Source organism: Erpetoichthys calabaricus, chromosome 2 (genome assembly GCF_900747795.2).
Source record: "Erpetoichthys calabaricus chromosome 2, fErpCal1.3, whole genome shotgun sequence".
Taxonomy (NCBI): domain Eukaryota; kingdom Metazoa; phylum Chordata; class Cladistia; order Polypteriformes; family Polypteridae; genus Erpetoichthys; species Erpetoichthys calabaricus.
This window is the reverse complement of record NC_041395.2, coordinates 183860302-183876041: the sequence shown is the minus strand read 5'-3', so window position 1 is coordinate 183876041 and position 15740 is coordinate 183860302. Positions and strand designations below refer to the sequence as shown.

The 15740-nt window shown below is 34.9% G+C and overlaps 1 protein-coding gene across 1 annotated transcript in view; it reads right to left on the bottom strand.

Annotated features, from left to right (window-relative positions):
* The window catches only part of ddb1 (damage-specific DNA binding protein 1), a 193674-nt gene that overhangs the window by 146333 nt on the left and 31601 nt on the right, over window positions 1–15740 (bottom strand). The window contains exons 4-9 of the mRNA XM_051921945.1: window positions 12993–13214; window positions 11250–11364; window positions 6674–6771; window positions 3114–3272; window positions 1856–1939; window positions 1291–1407 (exon numbers count right to left, since the gene is read on the bottom strand). Coding sequence (XP_051777905.1) covers window positions 1291–1407; window positions 1856–1939; window positions 3114–3272; window positions 6674–6771; window positions 11250–11364; window positions 12993–13214 — 795 coding nt within the window. The remainder of the gene's footprint in view (window positions 1–1290; window positions 1408–1855; window positions 1940–3113; window positions 3273–6673; window positions 6772–11249; window positions 11365–12992; window positions 13215–15740) is intronic.

Sequence of the window (15740 nt, the reverse complement as noted above, 5' to 3'; positions counted from 1 at the left end):
CACAACATCACTTTCCCAGTGAGTTAGAGATGCTGGATTGAGACTCTTTACCTGGTTACATTTTAGATAGATACTTATGAATTATAGATAGAGATGTATTTACTTGAATATTGGCCTGTTTGGTGTATGTTGAACTACTGTGAATTTCCCCTTGGGATTAATGAAGTATCTATCTATCTCTATCTACAATATGTTATGGGTGAATTCCATTATTTCTCAGAATTTTTAATTGAAAGATTTCAGTAACATTGTTCTCTAAGATAATTAAATTCCTTTAAATGATTTAAATACTCTGGAGCTGCTGTGTAAATCTTCATCCAACCTAGTCAGATAACTTCAGAAACTGGTGCAGGTGAAAGACACGTAAAGTTGGGTATATTACTTTTTTATACTTTTCTAATTTCTATAAAGAAGTAAAAGCATTTCTCTGAAAGATTAAATTTGGAGATCAGTAGCTCAAAGGATGTAAATGCATTGTTACTACAGAGATTACAATCACAATCCCTACTGACTTCTATAGATTAAATACTGCATAAGTAAGAGGAGGCTAAAACAGGTGATTATTACGGGGCAACAGATAAGACCTTCTCTGCCTTAAAATAAGTCATACAATGGTTCCATATCTTTAATAAGGTTAATCACTGAATTGCTGATAATTTGATTATAATGAGTGTTGACTGTAGCACAGACCAAAGCGTGCAAAGAAAATTTTCTACCAGATTTCCTTTTCATAACTAATGAAACTCATGTAGTTCATAAACTTTCCCCAGTTTATATTTTGTTATGCTAAAACTTGCAGCCCAATAATATAGCTGAAAATTTGGTAGTGCCATGTCTTGTTAAGCTTTAAATTTATGTACACTCGCCTTTAATAATGAAACGGTTATTTAGAATTCCACATAAATGATGTCACAAATGAGCCCTAGTCCACACAAACTTTTGTACACACTATCCTGGCATTTCCAACCTAAGAAAACAAATATTTCTGAAAACGCTCTCCAAAGCTAGATCCTTTTACAAGTTACAACAGTGGTGGCAGCATTTCAGTGTGTAAGGACTAAAATAATTATTTCTGAATAAGCCGACTCCATAGTGCTCTGTTTGTTTTATGCTTATTACATGGCTCTTCCCTGACTGGATCCTGCTCATTACAACGTCTCATTTCCGTCTCTTAAGGAAACTTGACAGTCCAGATTCAAATATATGCATTAAATAAAAAAAAAAAAAATTCTGATGGACATTCTAAATTAATATTTTTATTAAACTAAAAGCAAACAGCACATTTCTTACCTGTCCTTGCCCCTGGCGCTCTAGGTCTACTACACACATGTCCACAATAGGTCCAAGATTAGTGAATGTCTCCATTACTGCCACATAGGACCCTTGCTCATTACTGTCAACATTCAACTGTGGAACAAGTACAGTAAGAAAAGCAGAAGCTACTTATATTCAAAAAACAAGATTGCATACCGTATGTTATTTTGTCTTATATACTTTTAGCTAAATATCAAATCTAAAACATGTCATTCCTTTTCTAAATAAATTTTTTTCTTAGAGTTTAAGTATATTGGACCTAATACAATTGCTCAACGTTATCTGACTATTCCTTCTGTACAACATATTACTGATATTCCCTCCCTTTATATTACATGTGATTCACTGCATACCTTCTTTTATGATTACTGCACGAACATATTACAAACTGACTTGTGATTTTCACTCCACCCCTCCCACCAAAGCTTGACCCATCCTAAGTGGAATAATTCATTTCATTCCTGTCTCCAATGAGTACTGCACAAAAGATCCTTAAACAATGATTAAGATGCTTAAACAATAACTGCAAAAATGTCCATACCTTAACCAACTGTGAATCTCCCATACGTGACCCGACAAACACAACACCATTGTCCAAATAGGTCAGACAATCTGCTATTGAAGTCTATAAAATAATGTGGAAAAAAATTAACATACAATGAATAATGATGAAGATGAACATTGAAACACTTTTACCATTCAACTCATAGGCCTACTATCTTACATACACTCTATTTAGCATTTAAATAGATTGCTAGGGTGATATTGCAGGCACAAAGACTATATTATAACCTCAGAATTCAGAAAAAACTTTAAACTTTACAGCCATTTTTGCTTCATGCGCCTTCTAACTTAGCTATTTTGAATAATATACACATCTAAAAATGACATAATTACAGGAAAGACACCTCAATGTTTCATTTAAAATGTGTTATTTCAATAGGTTTTATTAAAATACCAGTACACTGCTTAATGATAATGATATGATATATATATATATATATATACATATACATATATATAAATAAATAGTTGTATCATTTAACTACAACTGTACATGTTTCAAACATTTTTTGAAATTACACAGGTAAACTACCTTTCTTCAATAAATAGCATGACTGTACAAATCAATATCAAATTACAAATGCAGCTGCAGCATTCAAACACTTGTTAACAGTACACACACCCCAGAAGGGCAAGGGCTTTGACAAAGAGAGAAAGAAAATGAAAATAAGAGGAGTGTCACAAAAATAAATTATATTTCTTTGAAAATAAAATGGCTATGTATTTTTCTGATATGTGTACAATCTCGAGAAGCAAATTAATTTTATGGAACATCATTGCTATGTGGTAGCTATTTTCCATATATTTTAAAACTTCTGCTTCATTACACAGGCACAGTCTGTAAAACCTAAATGATTAGTCACCACAGCACCTCCATGTTGCCTGTTCTCTTTTTTCAAAGACATCTGCTACCATCTTCTATCCTAGAAGTTTTAAGGACTCTGGACAGACACTAGACTTTAAGTAGAATGCCCTCAGGCTTCTTAGTTGAAAAATATGATGTTTCTACTTAGGCCACCACTTTCCCACACTGCCCCTTCCTGCTGCACTTCTGGGGCATCAGTTGTGACAGGGTACATAATAATCCACTAATGGAGACTTTACAAAAAAGGTATTAGCACAGTTCTTCAGAGATAAAATAAATACAATATGCAAGTTATGCAAAGTATCTTTTTTTAAATACCAATCCAATCTACAGAAGAACATTCTTCCTTCCACAGAAAGTTTGGCCCTACCTCTCCTAATAACTCCACCCGGAGATCCTTTAGCGTCACTGTGCCATCCATCTGTTCTTCTTTCTCCAGCAGAAGCATAAATAGTCGACCTTCCATGTCACCCAGAAGATAACGAGAGCCATTAGGATCCACACGGTTATGACACACAATCGTACTTTGCTGTAAAAACATAAAAATATACTTAAACTATCCAATATATACTCTTAAGAATAGATCTATTTTTAACTAAACCACACTGACTGGATGAAGAGATGTCTAACAATAATCAAAAAAACTTTTATTGTATAAGAACTTTAAATTACATCTTAACTAACTGATAAACTATCTTCTACAAATGTGAAGATGGAAAGATTACTTATTTCAGAAGCAAATGAAATTCCAGCCTTCAACATATTTGTTTAAGCAGTATTAAATCTGGCTAGTCTTAAAAAGCTGTAATGGTGTCTTATGACTCAGTAGTTTGCCCAGGTTTTTTTGATCTTTTGTATGAAGAAATATCTCTCTATTTCCAACAAGAATGCAATGGCATTTAATTTTTACCAATGCAATAAAATACACATTTGAACATTTAGGTGGAAAATGACTGTTGGACATTATCAATCGTTTTATGAATAAGTTTTCATTTTGTGTTTTTAAATCTCCTTGGTTGACCTGTTTATGTGTTTTATTTTACTATTGTGGTTTCATTTTAAACTATTATTCTTACACAGTCTTATACTATTTTCTTGTACTATATTGACACTAGAATAATACTAGATTTTATTTTATAACCGTGCATTAGCCTTTATTGTAACTTTATATTTATATACTTGTGAATGTGTTTCAAATTAAATAAACATCTCAATAAATTGATTCCATATAATTAGTTATTAGTTAGTGCTTCTGTTTCAGTTGTGTACTTTGTTTTATGAAATGTTGCATCATTTTCACAAACTCTGCTTTTTGTAAATTATTCTCTCTTTTTGGTGTGGATATGTGCACTTTTAAAAACTATCCAGAGTGCAGAGCCCCATTGTTTAAGGCTTGCAGTGGATACTGAATTCTGGAACTAAAGCAAAGACATTTGCTGCTACAATTAATCACACTGAAAAATACACTAACCATCAACAACATTCATTGCATATGGATAATAACAAAAAAAAAAAAAAAAAAAAGAAGAAAAATGTTGTTAATTTCTTTTCAATTTTTTCTTCATAGTACTACAATGCTAATACAAACCATTAAATCTCAGTATATTTAACTAGCAATAATTATCCTACTTTTTATATAAATAAAAGATACAAGAATCACTACTTTAGAAATCCAATATAGGAACAAGAAAGAAATGCTCCTGAATAAATTAGAAAAAAGATGCACAACAGAAAGAGTATGGAGTGATGGTACATAGAAGCGTCTTTGCAGTAAATGCCTTTAAGCCATCTATTTAATTTGTTCTGAGACAGGGGAGGAAAGTTAAAACAGCTCTGTAGCAATGTAGCTGCAAACATACAAAACAGTACCACCACTGTTCAGAGAAGAACCCCCTATGTACTGGTATACTGAACAATTTCTCACTTAAGCAAAAGCTGTGACAGCTCATTTTTTTCTGCACAATGTAGGACAGTTAAGAGCAAACTGACTGTTTAGGACAGCTTTTCATTTACACACTGAGAAAATTAGTGAAAAGTCAAGCAAAATGACACTTTTTATTGCCTAACAAAAAAGATTACAATATGCAAGCTTTCGAGGCAACTCAGGCCCCTTCTTTAGGCAAGAAAGCTTGCATATTGTAATCTTTTTAGTTAGCCAATAAATGGTGTCATTTTGCTTGACTTTTCACTACATTCATAAAGGCTAACAGTACAACACCCTAGTACTATACACAATGAGAAAAGAAAGAAACTGACAGGCGATAAGTATGAAACTGGTCTTTTTGTCAAAAAGAACATGCCAGTAATGGAAGTTCAAATGACAATTTACTCTATTGTTAGATTTATTTTAAAATTGAATATACATATGACTGTTGCATGTTTTCATGACAGTTTTATATATATTATTATCGAACTTTAATGTGATGTTGTTAGATTTTCAGATTCTTATTCCGTTTTTAAATTATAAATTAAAAAAATATCAAGAACTCGAGACAAGACTTTGTGCCAAAAGATTTCACCACGTCCAGGGCAAGAAATAAAAGACAAAGAGTAGGACAGCTGCTGTACAGGCTTTTAAATGTTCAAAGCGCCATGTGAGAAGCAGCAGCAAGCCAGCAGCTGATCGAGCAAAGATGAGGTTTAAAAAAAAAAAAACAGAACTGTTTTCCATTGTGTCACCTTTTAAGAGGGGGTTTCGGAGGAGCGACTGTGTCTCCTTGGGGTGCGTTTAGCACCCCTCTTCACAACTAGAGCGGCAGAGACACGAAGTGGCTGGCGCATAGCATATTTTAAATAGGCAATGCTGGCACATATGCCCAATTACGTACAAAACACTATGGTTTTAATGACAGATGTGTACTCAAATCATATGGAGATTTTTACAGGTAACTTTTCACCTTTCACAAATAACTTTGACTTGAAATATACTAAACATATCCTGCAATATGGAAGTGCTTCACATAAGAAAAAGGAACATTAACTATGTACACAAGATGGGGAGACATGGTCTTAAAGATTTAGGATTCTGAAAATAATATTAGGATTTAAACAGATATAACTATCTCTTAATTGGAGCAATGTGTTGAAGCAGTTAAAAAGACAAAATGTTAAGTTATATTATAAAAACAGATAAAAAGATATAATGCAGAGGCTTTACAAACCCATCATACCCATAATACTGCATTTGGAGTATAGCGTGCAGTTGCATACAGCACAACATAAAAAAAAGGAAAAAAAAAAGATGGAACAGTTCTACAAGTTATGCAGACAAGATTCAACAGGCTTAGGGAATCAAAATACTTAAGTAATAAGCAGAGAAGGTTACATTGTGTCCTAAAATGTGTCTTCAAAATTCTCAAAGGCATTGATAAATTTGATTAAGCAGCACTCCTTTAGTTTAATGGTAAAATGAATACAGAATGACACCTTTAGAAATTAAGTAGTGCCACAAAGTGCTTCTTCACAAATGAAGTTGTAGGAATTTAGAACAAACCTTGACAAATTTAAAAAACTTGGCAAAATGACGAGAAATTTCAGCTACTAGCTGAGCATGACTGGTGGACTAAATGGGCTACTCGTGTTTGTCAAACTTCTTAATCTCTTTGAAGATGAAAAAGACATTATTAAAATAACCATTATTAGAAGCTGTACAGAATTATGGGCTACAACATAAGACATACAGACGTATGCAAACACTTAAGAATTAAATTTGTCAAATTACTTTGTTTACACTAACCTAGAGCTATATATCTGAGCACTGTACAGTACCGGGTACAATATTTTGCTTTGAAGCATTTGTACAATGATACTTATACATCATCATATGAATATTTCATATACAGATAAAGTATCTAATCAAAATTGAGCCTAAATAGAAATTAGCAGGAATTATTATATTTCAGACATACAAAAAAAAAAAAAGAACATTACCTTAATAATGGGTGGAGCAATGGCCAAGTATTTGTCACCATTGTGGTAAGTAATAGATTCCTGGCCAATGATAATTGCCCCTCCAAAAGGCTCTGGAACTTAAGTATAAACAAAGGTTTAGGAAATATACCACCAATAAAAAAGAGAATCAACAGGTAAATATCTGAATAATGTGGCAGCCTCTTCTTATCACAAAATTTGCACAATGTGAATTGCAAGTTTCTAGAATTTGGGTTTTACAATGCATGTTTAATTTCAGATAAAACAAACATAAATAATATAATCTGCACAAGTAACAAAGCACTTCTTCATAAACTGTGTTTCTATTGAATATTTAACAATACAGAACAAGATGCCTTCCAAGGTTGCTTCTTGACTAGTAAACAAGTACCAAGAACAGTCCGATTCTTAAGCCATAGAGATAGGCTTCAGAATTTGGTCATGGCAGGACATCACTTGAAGAGATCAAAACAAAAGAAAATGTCATTATGGAAAGAACTAAATGAAGAAATGAAAATTGATGTATAGCAGATACTACAGGGATTAGTTATGGGTCAATCAGTTGAATTTTCTCTTCATAAACAAAGTCTGTTTATGCTGGACTCCTGAAATAAAGCATCACTGCAGATAACATTCCAAGAAAACAAAATTGACCTAATAGATTAGGACTGGGAGAAATTTTAATAACTTTTACAACATAGGATTAAACTCAAGGGTCCAAAACAATCAAAGCATTTCCAAAAGCAAGGAAATTTTTTTGTCCAGACTAGTGCTATTAAACAAACGTGGAAAATTTTCATGACAATGAACTTGTAGTCCATATTGACTGCACATCTTAAGAGGACAACATATTGGTTTAAAACTACTTTCGTTTGCTTTGTTACTTGTGGCAGTAAATTAGTCAATCATATTCCTTTCTGCTTCACAACAATGCTGCATCTCGAAAGCTTCTCTGTGAAAATGTGGACACCCATCCTATATTAGAGACCTGGAACTGTGCGAATGCCACTTATTCCCTAATATGACAAGTTATCTTCACAAAACATGCTATACTAGTGACAAAAACATGAAATAAGCAACAGAAGAGTTAGTTGTATAAGAAAAGACAAACTTTTCTATCTGAGTGGCACATTTTAGAAATTGTATTAGTACTGTACTAGACTCCCTAGATTGATTCTTACATAGATTTGAATCTTATATGTTGATTTTTTGTATTCTGCATTTGTATCAATAGAAAATTGCAATGTTTTTAAATATTAATTTCCAAAAACTTAAATGTTAAGGGAATTTGTATTTTGATAAACAAAGTAACACATTACATAATAAATCACTTTAAGGATGAAAACTTATTTAAAAATTAATTTTGCAGGTATACAGTGTATGATAAAGGATAACAAACAGGAAACAAACAGGTTCTAATGAAAAATTACAAAATGAGTTGACTGAATCAAACTAACTAACTAACAGAAACATGTAGTAGGAACTTAACTGGGCAAAGGATATCCAAACTAAAAGGTGAGGCAATGACAGTTACCCCTCAGATCATCAATTCTTACACCAAGTATGAGCATAGAAATAAGGCATAAGATGGTACAGAGGAAGGCCTGGCATTTCAACAGAAGTTGAAGAAGATCCCTCACCCATCGGCTCAATGTAATGGAAGGACCACTGGAGAGGACAAGCAGCCTGTCTGAGTGGAGTCCCAATTTGTATCTGGGACAAGTAATGGAAGGACAGGAGGAAATTACTTTTTATGGGCAATTCACCCCCAACACAAGAGGTGGCAGTGTTTCTCTGACTGTCTCCTACACTGGACACCTATAGGGCTGCCTGGGAGTAGGGGTTCTTGGGTGTCGCCAGAGATCATTACAGAAAAGGAGCTTGCGGCTTCTATGTGACCTGGAAGTGCTTCCGAAGTCAATGTTTTGCCCCAGAAGTACTCCTGGGTTCAAGATAAAAAGGAGCCATCTCACCTCATCAAGAAGCCAGAGAAGGGAGGGAGTGAGATGATGCTACAGGAGCAGGACAGGAAGGAGATGGAAAGTAATGTGTTGTATAAGCAGTGTTTGAACTCTCAGAATTCACTGGAAGCCAAGTATACCCACCTACAGTCTAAAGACGTCTCCTTTGAAATGGTCTTCATGGAAGAATCTTGCCAAAAATACAGGTTATAAAGAACTATATTCAACAAAAAATACAAAACAGAGTTCTTCAACACGTCATATAGCCTCCACAGAGCCCTGATTTCAACGTTATCAAGGCTATCTGAGATCACCTAGACAGGCAGAAGCAAGCACGACAGCCAAATTCATTGAAAAGCGTGGATCTTCAGTGTCGGGTTCCTCCTTAGGAGGCATCTCCAAAAAGTTCAAGGTACCACAAGGAACTGTACAATCAATTATGCATAAATATATAAAGCTTGGGCCCATACAGACTTTATGTCTTTCGGGAAGAAGGTGCAAATTGACTCACAGGGATGAATAAACTTTGTTTTGAAATGTTCAACAAAACTCCAAAAAACAACTAAAACTGGTAAAGGAGTTAAATGAACGAGGAACAAAAGTATCATTATCCACCATTAAGAGAGCACTTCATGGCTATCGCTTGAAAGGTTGTTGACAAAGAAAGAAACCATTACACAAATATTGGCATAAAAAAAACTCTGTAGAGTACGGTTTGCAGTTACTCAGTAGGAAAAAAGCATAGTTTTTTGGAGGAGTTCTCGCTGGTCAGATTAAACAAACTTAACTGTTTGGCCATAATGATCAGTAATATGTAATGAGATGGGTAGACCACAGGAGGCAGTGTAGGCTTGGGGTAACCCAAATACGTATGGCACTGGCCCAATCTGGGAACTGCTACTTAGCAAAAGTTCCTCTAGTGGCCCAAAAGGAGTTCATAACACAGTAAATTTGCATTTCCAGTGGGTCTTTGATTTTGATTATAGAAGTATAAATAACAATTTGAATGACTTCGAAAAGTGTATATTTATGTTGGCTAAAATTTTTAAAAAAAAATTATGTCATTGGTAAGGTTTTTATGTTCAGGGTTGTAACTCAAAAAAAAAGAGAGAAAGAAAACAGCTGAACTCATACCAATAAATGCAAAAGCATTTTTTGTTTTGTAAGAATAAACAATTTTTTTATACTTTTTTTATTGCACCTTAAAAAGAAGATGTCTGTACCTGTCTGGTTTCCATGTCTCTGTCATTCCAAGAGATGGCACATCACAAACATTAATTTGTTTGTGATGATCCATCTATTGAAATGACAAATGCAATACATTTTATTACAAATACCATGGAAATGTTAGGTCTGGGGTCTATGTTCATTATTTAGATTTCAACCCATCTTAGAGGAGTAGCTCAGCTAGTTCATTTATAAATTGCCAATCTTCACAATCACACATAATTTAATTGATAAAAAAAAGTTTCAAGGAAAGTAATAGTAAGGGGTAGTGCTGCTGCCTCAAACTATTGAGACCAAAGTTCACATCCCAGGTCCTTCAAGCTTGGGAAGTATGCTTCCCAAAACCCTGTGTCCATGCTGGCTTCCTTCCAGGTGCTCCAGTTTCCACCCACAATCTAAAACCATGCAGGGAAGATGGACTGGTGGTGCTAAACTGGTCCTATACTGTGCGAATAAGTGTGTTCACCCTCTGATGGGCTGGTGCCCCATCCAGAGGTTGCTCCTGCCTATATCCACTGCTTGCTGGGATTGGCTTCAGGTATCCAGCAACCACACCCTGGATAAGCGGGTACAGAAAATGGGAAGGATTGCCTAGTATGGTATGGATTTTTTTTGTTAGGTTCATGGTACACAATTTGGCTTCCTGTCTGTTTCCACACATTGGGCCATTGTTTTGGGGCCAATGTTGCCCCAATGTGCAAATCCCAACTGGGTCATGGTTGGCTGCCCACACAGGGCCAATATGTTTGCCTACACTAGGCCTATGACTCGCCCAATGTCAGCTTGTTTGCTGGGTTAACGAAAAGGAAAAATAAGCATACCTTACTTCTTCCAATAATGAAGGAGACTCACAAAATTGCAAAAGATTTTTTCTGAAAACATTTTGGATATATGAATCAAGATTTAAGAACATTCACTGTACAGAACTATAAATACAACCATTTAAGGTAAGAATTGTAAGAAACTCACAAGGATGTGTCTTTTTAATAGTTACTGAATGTGTTGTAAGTTAAACCAAGTAGTCAAGGCATAATAATACACCATGAGTGTCAAAAAAATAACTGCACTCTTTATTGCTTTAAAAATCAGTCCATTTGTGATTCCTTCTAAATGACTGAAAACCTTGAAATGATATAAAAAGTACAGTATCTTGGTGAACATGAACAAAAAAGGAAATATACTAGAAATGAGAGACACAAAAAAACAATCTCTGCACTACAACACACTGATGTGAATGAAATCCAGACATAGTCTGTGACAACGTTTTAAAGATGAATGTTCCAAACTGAAATGAAAGACCTTAAGATATTCTTTCTTTCCTACCTATACGTGACAAATCCAGTATAAAAAAAAAAAAAAAAAAACACTGATGCCTTATGAAAGCATACCTGTGATGACCATAGATGCTTCTGCTTCTACATTTTCCTGTTTCCAGGGACCTTTATTAAATTCCTTTTCCCGCAGTGAAACTTCATAGGTCTTCACATGACGACCTTGCGGATCCTATACAGCCACATTAAAAGACAAGTAAAATAACTAAGAAGGGAAGACACATTTTTAATTGTCATAAAGAAAATGTGGAAAATGGAACAATAAACATATTAATAAAAACATTATAGAGAGTATAAAAATATTAAAATCCATCCATCCATTTTCCAACCCGCTGAATCCGAACACAGGGTCACGGGGGTCTGCTGGAGCCAATCCCAGCCAACACGGGGCATAAGGCAGGAACCAATCCCGGGCAGGGTGCCAATCCACCGCAGGACACACACAAACACACCAAGCACACACTAGGGCCAATTTAGAATCGCCAATCCACCTAACCTGCATGTCTTTGGACTGTGGGAGGAAACCGGAGTGCCCGGAGGAAACCCACACAGACACGGGGAGAACATGCAAACTCCACGCAGGGAGGACCCGGGAAGCGAACCCTGGGTCTCCTAACTGCGAGGCAGCAGCGCTACCACTAGACATTATTTAAAACTGGACAAATATAGAGTAACATCGAAAATTATCAACATGATGGAAGTTTAAAAAAAAAAAAAAAAAAAAAAAAAGGCTCTACAAAGAAAGCACACTTGTTTGGGCCCTGCATGAGTCAACAAATTTTAAGACAAGTTTTGAAGGAAAACATGCTCACTTTTGTTCCCATTTTGCATAGAAAAGCACCCTAATTAAAACATCATGCTAAATAACCATTTCACATAAGAAAATGTAATTAGTATCTATTACTCTGCAATTTGTACTATCACTGGTCAGAATGTTCTCAATAAAAGTGTGGTCACAGATGTTTCACTTTTCACTCATATGGATTACACTTAAGCATTAACATGGTTCTAATTATTTCAGTTTATAATCCTGAACATGTCTCCTTTCATAACCTGAGGGTGTAAAACACAACTGGTCCAAAGATTACTTCAGTTTTATACTGCAATTTCTTCAAATGTCATGTATATCTGAGGCTGCAGCAATTGGAACCAACAAGGCATTAGCTGAAATACAATTCCCTTTTGTAGGACCGTGTCCAACCAGCATCCAAAACACAATTCTAGGTACATACTGGTTTAGATACTCTTTAGATAATGATTTAAGTTTTGTATTTATAACAGTGATGAACATGTTAGCCTTTTAAACAGAATTGCTCTGAAAATGAATTTGCCTTGGTTACAGGAAAAGGAGGGAATAAACTGACACAGCAGAATATATGCCATATCATATTGATAAACTTCAAAGAAAGCTCCATCTTTCACACAAATAAAGAGACTCTTTGCTTGATTAAGTGGCAAAGGAATTAAAAGCAGCATACAATCCAGGCTAGCATAGCACACAAAGATCTTGTGTGGCAGGAAAATATCGCTAGAAGTTGTAATAAAGGAACTTCTACAAAATGGACTATTACTAATATTTGTGCTACTACTACTGACAAGGAAATTTCATATAACTAAAACTATTAGTAATATATGAGCAAACATTAAATAACATTTTCTTACATTTCAGATAAACAACTTGCAGTTCCTTATTTGCAACTGTAGGATGGAACTCTTGATAACACACAATCAAGCTTGACAGACATAACAGGCGACAAGGCACTATATTTATAAGAACAACACATCTAAGATAAAAATTACCTGATAGACAAAACAGATTGTGGGAACCTGGCAGCCGTAAAGGAACTTGACATCAATGACCTGCAGTTCTTCAAGGCGAATATTGAAGGCTTTCAGCTCCTTGTTGTCTCTGTCTAAGGGGATCACTTTAAATAACCCATCATAAAGGCGAAGCCCAATCATTCTGCACTCTGGATCGATTATTCCAATAATGCCAGTTTCTGATGGTCGACCAATACGATCCTAGAAAGGATGATTAGTGGCAACAAATCAAAAGAGTTACGACAACAGCTTAATAGCCAAGAATCTACTCTTTTTTTTTTTTTTTTTTTTTTTTTTTTTTTAAATTATATATATATATATATATATATATATATATATATATATATATATAGATATATATAGATATATATATAGATATATATATATATATATATATATATATATATATATATATATATATATATATAGATAGATATATATATAGATAGATATAGATATATAAACGCATACTAACAAAAACTAACATCTAAAACCTTCTATCTAATGCATGCTGCGGAATGAACCCGTGGTAGGGAACAAGTCCATCACATTGCAAAGTCATACACAGATCCACCTTAACTTTTATTATGTGGATTTTCATTTCTCAAATAACAGCTCACACATCATTCAGAAGCAGGAAAAATAACAGCAAATTATCCAATCATTTTTGTAGGGTATGGTGGGAAACAGCTTAATACTGCTACCTCATCCTCCCATAGACAAGTTTAATGACCAACAAGTTTAGAGGTTTACATTTTCATTTGCATGATGTTGATACCTCAGTTAGGCAGTGTGATGTGCTAATGTTGCCCTGTCGATTCATTATGCCACAGATGTCAGAATTGGTCTTTAAACACGTAGTGTGCCGGATGAGAGAAATGTATTTGGAAATAAATTACTGTGGCATAGGCTTTTTTATGTAGAATTCAGAGCAGACCTTCGCAAATGAAGGGAAGTCAGACACCATGATTTTTTTTTTTTAGCAGAAACCAAAACCTAATAGCTTTTCAGTTAAGTGTGCTTGTGTTTGACAACAGACAAGAAACTTTAAATGATATAGCAATTAAAACAAAAAAAGGAACGGAGCATGGCTGCCACATAGGTCAAAACAGATACATCCCATTTGGCATCATTAAAACAAAATCTCCAGGCACACCTAAATCTATCAACCTTTAGTTATTTTGAACTTGAAACCATTTCTTTATGTACAAAATGGAAAACAAAACAACAAGTTTGGAGTATCAGAACATTCAATATCCAAGCCTATACCTCTCTAGACCTAATAGCCTTTATTGCCACCTTGTGTTTATACCAAGGTGAGAAAAAGGACTTGTATGTAAACTAGATATCAACCCATTAATGACACCAGAATGATTTTAGTTCTAGATGAGATCTGCAAATATGTCCACATTAAGAAATCAATAATGACATTTACATGAAATACAGGAGATACTGCATTAAGGCACTTCATGTACTGTATGGAAACAGAAATGGCTGAGTTTCTGAAAGTTCACAACAAAATTGTTGCCATTATTAATGGAGGATACCATAAGCAGGCTGTCTACCAATACTGATGATGTAGAAGACTGCTCCAAGCAAAACAACTTGGATGGTCACCCAAGGACATAAATTGCAATCAGAAAAGTATTCAGACCCCTTCATTTTTTCATATTTTGAAGCTTTGTGTTAAAATCATTTTAATTAATTTTTTTCCACATCCAGCAATACCCAATACTTTAAAAGGATAAAGTGAAAACAGGATTTTTTGCAACTATAAATATATATTTAAAAAAAAAAAAAAACCTTTTAGCACAAAAGTGACAATAAGTATTCAGACTCTTTGCTATGACACTTGAAATCTGGATCAATGCATCCCGTTCAATTGATCATCACTGAAATGTTTCTGTGCCTGTGCTTTGTTTGAAGTTAACTTGTGGTCAATTCATCTGACTAGACATTAGGGCTGGGTATCAGAATGCTCCAATTCGATTTGAAGTCAATTTTATCTTGTGTGAATTAGCGTGCACTGATACAGTGGTGTGAAAAACTATTTGCCCCCTTCCTGATTTCTTATTCTTTTGCATGTTTGTCACACAAAATGTTTCTGATCATCAAACACATTTAACCATTAGTCAAATATAGCACAAGTAAACACAAAATGCAGTTTTTAAATGATGGTTTTTATTATTTAGGGAGAAAAAAAATCCAAACCTACATGGCCCTGTGTGAAAAAGTAATTGCCCCCCTTGTTAAAAAATAACCTAACTGTGGTGTATCACACCTGAGTTCAATTTCCGTAGCCACCCCCAGGCCTGATTACTGCCACACCTGTTTCAATCAAGAAATCACTTAAATAGGAGCTGCCTGACACAGAGAAGTAGACCAAAAGCACCTCAAAAGCTAGACATCATGCCAAGATCCAAAGAAATTCAGGAACAAATGAGAACAGAAGTAATTGAGATCTATCAGTCTGGTAAAGGTTATAAAGCCATTTCTAAAGCTTTGGGACTCCAGCGAACCACAGTGAGAGCCATTATCCACAAATGGCAAAAACATGGAACAGAGGTGAACCTTCCCAGGAGTGGCCGGCCGACCAAAATTACCCCAAGAGCGCAGAGACGACTCATCCGAGAGGTCACAAAAGACCCCAGGACAACGTCTAAAGAACTGCAGGCCTCACTTGCCTCAATTAAGGTCAGTGTTCACGACTCCACCATAAGAAAGAGA